Source organism: Lissotriton helveticus, chromosome 9 (genome assembly GCF_964261635.1).
Source record: "Lissotriton helveticus chromosome 9, aLisHel1.1, whole genome shotgun sequence".
Taxonomy (NCBI): domain Eukaryota; kingdom Metazoa; phylum Chordata; class Amphibia; order Caudata; family Salamandridae; genus Lissotriton; species Lissotriton helveticus.
This window is the reverse complement of record NC_136070.1, coordinates 75,916,265-75,929,705: the sequence shown is the minus strand read 5'-3', so window position 1 is coordinate 75,929,705 and position 13,441 is coordinate 75,916,265. Positions and strand designations below refer to the sequence as shown.

At 40.1% G+C, this 13,441-nt stretch overlaps 1 protein-coding gene across 1 annotated transcript in view; it reads left to right on the top strand.

Annotated features, from left to right (window-relative positions):
* SPTB (spectrin beta, erythrocytic) overlaps window positions 1–13,441 on the top strand; it is a 271,974-nt gene that overhangs the window by 148,699 nt on the left and 109,834 nt on the right. The window contains exons 15-16 of the mRNA XM_078659516.1: window positions 9,169–9,925; window positions 13,055–13,257. Of these exons, the coding sequence (XP_078515642.1) occupies window positions 9,169–9,925; window positions 13,055–13,257 (960 nt within the window). The remainder of the gene's footprint in view (window positions 1–9,168; window positions 9,926–13,054; window positions 13,258–13,441) is intronic.

Below are 13,441 nucleotides of genomic sequence, written 5' to 3'. Positions count from 1 at the left end.
AATTTTGAGCAAATTAGGTTTAAAAAAAGATATATATGTAGAGCCGCGCCCGGTACGCGTACCGGGGAGCGCTCCAGGCGCGCCACGCGACTTGCGCACGGCAAGCTGATTGGTTCTCGGGTGTCTGTAAACATTCGAAACAGTCCGCAGCGGCCGCCATCTTGTGTCTCGGTAGGATTGAGACACAAGAGGTGGCAAGAATCAAAGGGGGGAAATGAGCAAAAGGGGGCAGGGTACACCCCCCTGACCCCCTACTTTTGATGTGGGGGCCATAAAAGGCTCCAGCGGGTGAAATATTTTTTTTTTTAAATTCAATTTTCGCGGGGGGAGCGCCCGGTACGCGCACCGGGGAGCGTACGGGGGAGCGTACCATGGAGATTAATAATGACAGACTTTAAAAAAAAAAAAAAAGCTTCTATTTATAAATTGGAGGTAGTTCTGAAAAGAACTTTTTTTTTGATTTTGTTGTTTTATATTTTTTTTTGTTTTTGTTGTTTTATATTTTTTTTAGACTTTTTAAAACAATTTTATATTTTTTTTGGATTTTTGTCAAGGGAAAAACAAAAACAAGGATTCCAAAACTGCTCAAAAGGAGCAAAAAAAGTAGAAAATTTAGGGACTGGAAGAGCAGCGGTGTTGCTGTTTCTTTAGGGCAATGAGTTCAACACTCTGCTCCCCATAGCAGAGCAGTTCGTCACACTCCGTGCACAAAAATTTGATGCCTGCAAACACCGGCTGAATGTTAGGGACCATTCTTTCACGGGGTGGTCCCGAAGGTGTTGCTCCACCAGTGGAGGTGCTGCCGCCATCTGTTGGTACATTCCGTGCCAGCTCTCTGACACTCTCCCTGGCAAAGTTGTTAGGGTGTCTTCTTTTCACATGCCTGATCAAATTAGCATTCCCAAAACTATATTTTTTCAGAGGATTGCCTCTGGATAAACTACTCCCACATATTTTGCAGGTTACTTTGGGAGCGTTGACTTTTTTCTGTCCTTCAGGGATGTCGTAAAATTTCCAGATGAAATGGTTTTTTTTCTTTTGCTGAGGAGGGTCCTCATCTAAAAATCCATCTGAATCACTGCTGGATGACTCTCTTGCAGCCATTGCTGGAGATCAGAAAAGTAGGAGATAGAGTAGACAGAACAGCTCTTGCTCTCTCCAAGTACAAAGCAATAGTGAGAGAAATGGGTGGGTTTCACACAATTTGGAAAAAAAAAAGTTCTGAACCAATGAAAAGTGTTATTTTAAAGTCACATGGTTTGACGCGCTTACGCTACGCGCACCGGGGCGCGTCCCGGGCGTGTATCGTAAGCACATCGGGGCGCTTACGTTGCGCAATCGTATGCGCTTCCGGGTGCGCTTACGCGGTGCGTCATAAGACGCATCTCGCGGCTACGCGATAGGTGTCTTATGACGCAAGGCGTGGCGGCTACGCGATACGTCACGATGTTGTTTTCGTTCGCGGCAATAGCGCTTCCGGGACGCGCATCAGTACGCGCCCCGGGGCGCGCCGCAAGATTGCGCTTACCCGTGCGTTCACCTGTCCGCGCCCCGGGAGCGCACCAAAAATAATATAAAAAAAAATAAAAAAATTATAAAATATAAAATTCGATTTAAAATGTATTATTTTTATAAAGATTTGCTATTAAAAAACCTATGAAATTCACTGAAAAAACCATAGGTTATAGACCATATATAGTTAGGAATTAGCATTTACAAAACCTTGAAAATTCACTGAAAAAACCATAGGTTATAGACCATATATAGTTAGGAATTAGCATTTAAAAAACCTTATTTTACTCACACAAAACCATTGAAATTCCATATATAGTTAGTTGTACTAACTACATATCGCGCACCCGCAATCCACTGCTGATGATGTCACATATTACATCATTCATGACATGGTCAGTGACATCACTGATGACATCACTGATGACATCTCAAATGACATCACTGAGGACATCACTGATGACATCTCATTTGACATTACTCATGACATCATTCATGTGATGATACGATGAACCTCTTCAGACTCTAATATAACCTTAGATACACTCAGTGTAAACAGACACTCACAGACTGTCACTCATCCATGGAGTTACTCACACACCTAATCAGTCTTGCAAAGAATCAATCACACCTCCATTTCCTCAACTATATAGTTAAACACACCTTACTTATTGAAACATATAATAACACATATTTACTCTGTTATACAATCCCTGATACAAGTTCACAATAATCCATACAGCCACTCACACATTCACTGGCTCTTATGCACAGTTATTTATATATGTCAACTACCACATGTACTGTGTTTTACATATGTACTTACTTTGACATGTAGCACTGAGATATCCATTCACTCACCAATACACTCATGCACACAGTAAACCGCCCATACAGCTGTTTCCACATGCACTTTTGAACCCATACATCTAGTGAATCAACTGCTCACACATATATGCACAGAGTCATACACCTCCCAGACACCCACACACACACTCAGTCTCCCATACAAATACTTGGCCAACTAATCAATAACCCATATAGTTAGTCATATAGCTAATGATCAACAATTGCATCAGATTACAAAACAACAGACACAATGGTGCACAATTTAAAACAGTTTAGTCACTAACCCATGCACTCAGTGAGACACATTTAATCACTCACTTATGCAGTCAGTCATGCACCTACTAAATACATCATCCAGACACTTATACATCCACTCATTCTTCAATATATAAGACATATTTTAACTTTACAGAAACATACAGTCACTGGATGTTGTCATCAGTGATGTCATCAGTGATGTCATTTGAGATGTCATCAGTGATGTCATCAGTGATGTCACTGACCATGTCATGAATGATGTAATATGTGACATCATCAGCAGTGGATTGCGGGTGCGCGATATGTAGTTAGTACAACTAACTATATATGGAATTTCAATGGTTTTGTGAGTAAAATAAGGTTTTTTAAATGCTAATTCCTAACTATATATGGTCTATAACCTATGGTTTTTTCAGTGTATATATATATATATATATATATAAGCCCCTAATGGCCTCAATTCCACTGAGGATTTTTATACATGCCTCTAGTTCTCAGACTATCCTCTTCCATCTCGCCAATCTGGACATTGGCTTCAGTAATCCTGTTCCTTATAAGTTTAATTGTAGTTGGCCAGGACAAACATACATGAAAGAAAGAACCTAGTTGTTTGATCCACATCTGTTAAAAAACTTTGTTCCATACCTGGAGGTATAGCTGGTTGATTATACAAAGCAAAAAACGAACTGAGCTAAAACATTTGTTTTTAATCACTTGTTTAGTAATGCATTCTAATGTTACAACGTAACAGGGGTTTTGTTTTGTGCTAACCATTGATGTTGAAATGGCATTCTTTAGGTTTTACCAATGGGTTCCTAGTTTGTCAGGTTTAGCACAAGCCGTTAATACAGCAAACAGCGTATTTTGCACACATATCCGAACAATGGAGATAATGAAATGTACACATTAACTTATTTTTTTTAAAAAGTAATCATTAATTGTGCACTATGTAAATAGTTGTAAATATATGAAAAACTTTGGATAGACATATATATATATATTTTTCTATTATGATAGTATATTTTTATATGTAAATAATGTTTTGGTGTGTCGAATATGTATATATTGTATTTAAAACAATTATCAATGCAATAGCTGCTATAAAAGGATAAATTTGTAGTCCAATAGATAATGCATTACGCTGTGTATGGCTTTAAGGACACTCCCCTGGTTTGAAAACAGTTAACCAATCAAATTGTTGTTTTTAGAATGCATGTGCACTTTAAATTTCACGCAACTCTGTCAGTGCGCCATGTGACCAAGGCCTCTGTGTAGGCTGAAACGTTATACTGCCGTGGCGTGCTAAGAAATAAAGTAACTCACTGCATCTGGGTCTTCCGTTTTTCCTTTGGTGTGATGGCTCTGGACTACGGGCGTCGTCTGGAGGATAACGAATATGCAATATATATATATATATATATATATATATATATATATATATATATATATATATATAAAGGAATCCCGACCGCCGATGGCTGCGGTCATGAACGGGCACGGACCTCCTTCTCCTCGTCACTTGCCTCTCACTTATGGATCAAGTAAGAGACGCCAAAACACCATAAAGTGTAGCAGTGCAGAAATGTATTGCAATATTAGCAGAGCAAGTGCTCTCCCTGACGCGTTTCACTCCGCGGACGGAGCTTGGTCACACATATTTATATACATTTTTTTTTTCAAAGCGTGGCCCCTTGTTCCGGTCTCCGGGCGCTCTAAGGCGGTGCGCAAGGGATACGGCAGAGCCTCGCCGTTGATTATTCTCCAACACTCCTTGTCATAGGACACTTTCCCTCCCACACGCAGTACCAATAAACGCATACTACAACAATGCTTAAACCATTGGTTTATTCTCAGTATGCCAGCTACCCCTACGTGTTTCGAGGCTACAGCCTCCTGATCACGGGGATCAAACAAACACCATTAGCGGCAATGCAACCATGTTTATAACTAGGATGACATAATTTCCTTTAGTGTGCCGCTAGGCATTTTGGTAATGGTAGTTTTAGCACTTTTTTTTATATAAAAACATTTCAACTTCATGCTAGATTCATTTTAAGGGTCACATTTTTTATCAAACCAATACTTTCATCTTGATATTATATTTGTTATCCTTTCACAATTATAATTTTCACAATTTCATTCAGTACTTATATCCATATCACAAATTCCATAATTTGCTTTTCATTTTAAATTTCGTTTTAAGTACGACAACCCTCCAGTGGGTAATGACTTGCAACTTATTGTCAATTTCTAAACATGGAACATGACCTATTGTATTATTTACATATATATAAAAAAAATGTAAAAGCAGAATTGGATGGAAAAATACAAGTTTGGAAAAACAATAACCTCCTAGATGATGATGAAGTAAAGTTTGTAACCACTGACCACCCAAAAACTGCTACTATATACTTTCTCCCGATGATTCATAAGCACCTTACAAAAGCACCGGGAAGACCGATAATCTCGGCAAAAGGTGCACTTTTGGAACCCAAGGCCAATTATCTGGATATCTATTTATTTCCACCCGTAAAAAAACGGACATCTTACTTACAGGATACTGGAGATCTGCTTTGCCATATTCAAGAAATACCCTGGGCGGAATCGTATGAATTAATATCCATGGATGTGGATCACTGTATACGAATATTGACAATGCAACTGGTCTGACAGCCTGTGAATATTATTTGAAGGAACGCAACATCCAATTTTCCAGTCATAATCAAATGCTTTTGGAGATGATTCGAATTTGTATGGCAGAAAATGTTTTCATGTTCGGAGAGGAAATTTACAGGCAAGTTAACGGAACAGCGATGGGATTTGCTTACAGTCCCAGCTACGCATGTCTCACTATGGGGTGGTGGGAGTCGAACTATGCTTGGAATACAAAAAATGATCAATTTGTAAATAAAATCGTCATATGGCTGTGCTATATAGACGATTTATTTATTATTTGGGATGGAAGCCGGGAGGAATTTGCAGAGTACTTTGAAGTGTTGAACAACACACAATGTAATTTAAGATTTACATACACCATTAGTGAGGATCGAACCATCTTCCTAGATACTGAGATTTATATCCATGAACATCAAGTCCTCTCCACTCTGCACCTGAAAAGCACCGCTACAAATGCCATTCTGCATGCTGAAAGTTTTCATCGCCAAAGTACAATAAATAGCATCCCATTTGGGGAACTTTTGCAAGTTCGAAGGATTTGTTCAGAGGATACGGAATGGCAAAAAAACAGCGAAGCTATGTGTGCAAGATTTAAGAAATGAAAATACAAAACTCAAGTGATACGCTCAAGCCACCAAAAAATTGAAAAGATGAAAAGAAGTGAATTAATTGAACCCAAAAGTGAACAGGAGAAAGAAGAAATTAAAAATGAAATCCGCCTGATAACAACTTTATGCACAGAAAATAAACAGATCAACAAAATATTATGCAAAAACTGGAATATATTACAGTTGGATCCAACAGTGGCAAAAATTGTTGGAGATTTCCCAAAAATAACATACAGAAGAGCAAGCAACTTGAAGGATCAATTTGTCCATAGTCACTTCACAAACACACCTTTCACAAAGACATGGGTGAAATCAGTGGGGTTTATTAAATGTTCAAATTGTAAAGTGTGTGCAATTGCAAAAAATACTAAGGAAATTGAGATGGCTAACAAGAAAAAGTGGAAAATCAACCAATTGATAACATGTAGAAGCCAGTTTGTAATCTACATTGTGGAATGTCCATGTGTCTTGAAATATGTGGGCAGTACTATTTGTGAGTTAAAAAAGCGCATCTTAGAACATGCCAGAGCCACAACCAACAATGATAGAAGCAACGCCATTGCGAAACACATGGAGAGGAATCATGCAAGTAATTGGCGGGATCTCATATTCTATGCAGTGGAACAAGTGCCCATAAATGTGAGGGGGGAGACCATGAAAATATCTTAAGACAAAAGGAGTCTAAGCATATCCTAAAGTTTAGAACACTGACCCCCATGGGCCTGAATCAGGACGAAGAACTGCATTCACACTTATAAATAGGATATATGAGTACTCAATAAATCTGAACTTACTCCAGGGAAAAGGAGAATGAAATCGCTTGTGTAATTCAAAATAAGGACTGGTAAAGACGAATAATGATAAAAGTTTGTAAAGAAAAGAAAAAAGAGAAAAAAATGTGGTTAAATATTTGTCTTTTTCCCCTCCCCCTTTTTTCTTTTGAAATAGTATTATTTTCCGTTTTAAAAATGTTCTTTTCATTCTGAATTGACTTATGTTGAGGTCATTGCGTCACTGGCATAGAGAATATTTTAAATAGTATCGGCATGATAATTTAGCCTAATTTAATGGCAATGATCATTAGGATACAGAAAACACCCTACGGAGGGCAGGATATATGTAAATAATACAATAGGTCAGGTTCCATGTTTAGAAATTGACAATAAGTTGCAAGTCATTACCTACTGGAGGGTTGTCGTACTTAAAACAAAATTTAAAATGAAAAGCAAACGATGGAATTTGTGATATGGATATAAGTACTGAATGAAATTGTGATAATTATAATTGTGAAAGGATAACAAATATAATATCAAGAGGAAAGTATTGGTTTGATCAAAAATGTGACGCTTAAAATGAATCTAACATGAAGTTGAAATGTTTTTATATAAAAATAAGTGCTAAAACTACCATTACCAAAATGCCTAGCTGCACACTAAGGAAATGATGTCATCCTAGTTATAAACATGGTTGTACTGCGGCTAATGGTGTTTGTTTGATCCCCGTGATCAAGAGGCATGTAGCCTCAAAACGTGTAGGGGTAGCGGGCATACTGAGAATAAATCAATGGTTTAGGCATTGTTGGAGTATGCGTTTATTGGTACTGCGTGTACGAGGGAAAGTGTCCTGTGACAAGGAGTGTTGGAGAATATATATATATATAGCAAAGAGGTCTGTTAGAATTCAGCGGGTGGCGGGCACTTGCAGCTGGTGCCGGTGAGAAAAGCAGACCGTGCCTTTCAGAATAATCCCGACAAGAAGAAAAAATTGCCACACTAAACTGATACAGATTTCAAGGCTTATGTGCTGTCAAACAGCTCCTCCTCCGCGTTTCGACCTTCACAGTCTTTGTCAAGTTAGTTAGCACTTTCTTTGTGTCTGCTATATACAATTACACCCATGTTGCCTCTAATGCATCATTATGGGAATTATAGTTTTACTGTGTTGAAACATTCAAACTCAATGGCATAATCAAAAGTTAGCAAACAGATCATAATACAACCTGAGTTAATATAACTATGTAGTAATTTTATCAAATAACTCTGCCCAAACCTGAACATTAAAACCCCTCACTACCCTTATAAATTACCCATCACAAAGTCCTAAAAACTCCTTACTACCCCTTAATAATACCCATACAGAAGCTCTAAAACTTCTTACTATCCCTATACACAACCCATTCCTGAATCCTAAACACTCTTTACTACCCCTATAGACTACACCTCCCTGACCTCCAAAAAGGTCCCTTCTTATTATGCCTATACACTACCCATTTATGACTCCTAAAAACTCCTTCCTACCCCTAAGCTTTAAAAGCTCCCACTATCCATATACACTACCCATTTCAGAGCTGTAAAACTCCCTTACTACTCTTTTAAGCAACCCATCCCTTAGTCCTAAGAAACTGTCACTACCCCAGTACACTACCCATCCCATTACTACATCAAATAAATTACATTATTTTTCACCTAATAATAATTAACATATATTTTATTTACATATTTAGGGGGTGAGTGTGTGTGTGTGTGTGTGGGTGTGTGTCCTACACTGCTTAAGACCACACATAATACGTCACTCACAACATATAAATAGCATCATTAATGGTATCATTGATGGCCTCTCAATTACATCGTTGATGACATGACTGATGACATCATTGAGGCAACTGTGCAATCTAGCTAGTCCCTGCGGCCAAGTCCGCCCTAATAGCCAACCTCCGGCTGCTCACGGCCTTCCGTCATGTGCAGCAGGGTTGAAGTGCAGGGCTGGCCTCTGGCCACAGTATACTGACAACCTCCATGAGTGACCTGCACCCAAGCCCCCTCTGCGCACACACCCATCAGCTATGTGCAGCCAGGCTGGTAGTCACATGACCTGGCCTAGGGTCAGGGCCTTTGCCCAACCTTGTGGGCATTCGGACCTATGCAGCTGGGGGTTGGCCGGGTTCCCAAACCACAGCAGTCAGCCAACCACCATTGTGCATGGTCTGAACCCATTTTTTACAATTTTGAATTAATGGAGGGTCCCTTTGGGAACCCCTCACATGGGCCTGGGGGCTTGAGCCTCCTGTGTGCCCTTTTTACATTTTTTAATGTGGGATGGTGAATTTGTCAAGTGGTTGAGAATGGCACAATAGTAGTGTAAGCTAAGGTTGACTCTAATAATCTAGTTTTTCTAAGTTGATTGGGTGAGTGGCTCAAAGTAGATAAAAATAATACATTTAAACTATCATCAGAATATTAAGTTTCTCTTTTTTTTCTCTTTCAAGGTGGGCACGATTCCAAGACATGGTCGCCCAGAGGAGAAAGGCTGTTGACTCAGCGCTCGGTCTTCACAATTACTTCATAGACTGCGATGAAACTAAAACCTGGATTCTTGAGAAGAACAGGGTTATCGTATCAACCCAGGACCTGGGGAAAGATCTTGCTGGAGTCATTGCTATCCAAAGGAAACTGTATGGCATAGAGAGAGATCTAGCAGCCATTGAGTCCAAACTTGGAAGTCTACAGGAAGACGCCCAGAGGTTGGCCGAAGACCGTCCTAGTCACACTAAGGAGATCAACGATAGACTGAAAGATGTCAACAATGTTTGGGCGGATTTACAAAGAACTCTACAAAACCAAGAGGCATCACTTGGTGAGGCCAGCAAACTGCACAAGTTTTTACAGGATCTGGATGATTTGCAGGCATGGCTTTTCAAAGCTCAGAAGGATATTGCCTCCGATGATATACCCAACACGTTGACCGAAGCTGAGCAGCTCCTTCAAAAGCATCACCTCATCAAAGAAGACATCAAAGAGCATGAAGATAATTACAATAACGTCATGGAGATGGGTAACAAAGTGACTTATGGACAGACAGACCCCCAGTACCAGCAACTGGGCCAAAGGCTCAAAGGAATGGACACCGGCTGGAAGGACCTCATTAAGATGTGGAAGAGCAAAGAAAAGTTCCTGTCTCAGTGCTTTGGATTCCAGCAGTTCCTAAAGGAGGCAAAGCAGGCAGAAGCTATTCTCAGCAATCAGGTAAGTCAAGCTTTACTGGTACATGTATGGAGTCTATTCTGTGGATACAGCATCCTTATTACCTTTGTTCTTCTCTCCCCATTTTTATTCCAGTTATGCATTATGCTACTCTTTCTCTCTGGTTATGCCCCTCAATCTGCTTTCTCTGTCTATATTTTAAGTACTGCTTGTACCATTTTCCAGCTCCTTAAATATTTGCTACATTCTCCTATTTGTGCCCCCTTCTTCTGTTTTACCCATAAATGTTCAGGCCCCAACACCCACCTCCCCTAACTCCTTGATAATGACAGTAAATAGATACTCAATATGAACAACAGAACATAAACTCTTCAACCACTCATCGTTATAGAGCAGTGAACCAATACATGTTTAAACTTGACTAGTCAAGGGAAGGCTACAAATATATAATGGAGTACAGTCGCCTCATTTAGAGGTGGCTGGTTTTGGACATACGTAAAAAATGGTGGATGACCCATTCCCTCACCTTTTTTCCTCCTTTCCCTCATTTAGTGTGAAGCAGATAGCAACTTGATCAACACCAGAACAGTCAGTGGAGGCGGTGCCAGTGAAAATGCAATCAGAGCAGCCACTCGAATTAGGCCAACCCATTCACTGTCCATCTGACTTTTTACCCATAAGAAAAAGTGAACAAATGTCCCACATGCCTGGGATAAACCTCTGAGTAGGTGAAGGACATTGTTTTTTCCAAAGAAAAACCACAGTTTTGTAGTCTGACTTCAGAAAAGAGGAAATGTGCCCAAAGTGTCATAACTGCAGTGACAGCCTGTACTATTAGCAGGGAAGGGGATGGTTGAGGCACACACGCACACATAAACACTCACTCACACTTGTGCATTCACACAAGCACGCACTCCGGATGTATGACGTTACAACGCAGGCTATTACAACGCCTGCCTTTACAACGCGGTTTTTACATCGCAAACCTTTACAACGCATAGCGCTTAAAGGTGCTGGATAGTGAAAAGTTTAATTTTCTATTCCAACTCCAGTCCCCGTGGACACTAGGGAAGGTGTTGGATGGAAAATTAAACTTATTTCCTATCCTAGAGCGCCCCCCAGCGCAATGCGTTGTAATGGTTTGCGTTGTAATGACCGCGTTGTAATGGTAGTGCGTTGTAAAACTTTAGTTGTAAAGGTTGTTCACCACGCACTCCATATATTCATGCACACACGAACGCACGCAAGCACGAAACATTGAAAATAAAATCGCACTTCTTTGCCTAGCTCTACCTTGGAGATACGAGGAGAGTTTGGACTACTGCCTACCCTCACTGGCTGACCTTAGACCAGCCAATGAGGGAAGGCAGCAGGCTCTCCTCACTCATCACAGAGTGGCATGTGGTCAGTCAGACTGCGGACCCCTTCCCATTCTGTGACGAGGTGTCACTCAGCCCTGGGCACTTCAGGGCAATCAGTGACGGTTCCCCTCATCATGAGGGGAAGGGCCATGAGGTGTTTTGCCAGGCTGAGGCTGTCACGCCAATAGGAGCTGTGACTTCTTCAGCACAGCAAAGTTCCGCTCAGGCAGCCAGGAGCCTGCACATTTCGCACCTATCTACTTCCTGGCTGCCTGACCTGAAAATAAAGAATGTCTGTCAGACTGACCTTTGCTCAGCCTGACAGACATTCTTTATAGCAGGCAAAAGGTGAGGGGACATGGCCCATCAGCCAATTGGACGGGCCGCAGCTGCAGATCTATCAGGGATTCTAGCCAGCCACTGGTAGCAGGGTGGAGAAAGTAAACAGAATCTGGGGTACAGACCTGCTCAAGATCTCACTGGGAGTTAATGGAGAAAAGGGAACCAATTGCAAAGCCCTGCTCAAGGTAACAAGAAGTCAAAGCTCAGAAAGAATAGGTATTCAAGAGGCTATTCAACATTCAAAATAACTAACACCCAAGTTGTGGAAGACATGCATATAACACTACTAACAATCAAGAGGATATGGAGTAAAGCGCTCGAGATCCTCACGGTAAGGCTTGAGCTCAGTAAGTTCTAAGTAAGAAGAAGAGAGACAGACGCATATGGGATAGTCAGAAAAAAGCACAGCTAAAACCCATTAGATTAGTGCCGAGAGTCCAGCTGTCTGTTTTGCTGGCCAGATCCATAGGCTGGCTCGTAGATCTAACACATACCTTTTCAATTATGTCTTGGATTTACTTTAAACCCACTGACATGACCAGTTGACATTTTAACTACCAGTTTATCACATTGTACAGTATAAAAAGGCAAACAATTAGAGCCTGTTAAACAAAACACCCTGTTCATGTGAACATTCATAGACACTGTTATAATATACAAGGTATTGCATGACTACAATATATAATTAGGGCTCCTGGTTTTATGGTATTCATTTTTTGGCCATTTTCGTCTGTATTTATCCATATTTATTTTTGGGCCATTTTATCTGTATTTATCCATATTTATTTTGTGTTTTGCTAATAAATGAAGTTGTAAAACTGTACATTTCCATATCTATTTAGCTGATAAACTCGCACTCATACTTTGATGTCTGCCATGCTATAGCTATTTGAGCTGCCAAATTCTACATAACAATACATCCACTGGTAAATACTAGCATTATACCATAAATGTATGTTGACATATGCTGATATTTAAAGAAATGCCATCCTGTTTTTTAATTTCCCATGCTGTCCATCTGTTAAGCTGCTGGTCTATAATTCATGAAAGACAGCACGGAGAGTCACTTAGAAGAAGCAAAATTGTCTGTATTTATCCACTTTTAAAACTAAATGCAGACAGGAAACACAAAGTTTTTCTGTCTGTATTTATCTTTAAAAATCCGTAAAAACGGAAAACAGGGAGCCTTATATATAATTCATGAGTGGCACTATAGCCACACTAGGGATTAAACTCATACACGGGCTATTGCACTCTTGATCTAATATAGGGATGCCCCTACATCATAGTCCAGGAGGGCTGGATCAATGCATGTTTTTCAGGATATCTACGCAATCTACATGCAATAAATGTAAATGTCGGTAATAAAAGGGTTAGCCTGAAAACCTGCCATGGGTCAGACCCTTCTGGACATTTGTTGGATACCACTGATCAAAGTACTCTCTATTTCTTTGGTATTTTTTTAAAGGAATACAACCTTGCTCACGTTGAACCACCCAATACCCTCGAAGCCGCTGAAGCTGCAATCCGAAAACATGAAGATTTCTTGGCGACCATGGAAAACAACGAAGAGAAGATCTCTGGAACAATTGCTCATGGAAACCAACTGGTAGCTGAAAAAAATATGTATTCGGATAAAATCAAGGAGAAGGTCCTTTCGATCGAAGACAGGTAATTTTGGCATGTGGTGAACACTGACCTCTTAGCCGTCTGTGTTCAGTAGTTGTAGGAAGCCAAAGAGTTTGGTATTTTGGAACAGTGAAAATGCTCGGAGATGTGTTGCAAAGGCCTTCACAGAAGACATTCATTCAATCCATCCATTTAAAAGTTCTACACTTATCTTCATTGACAAAGC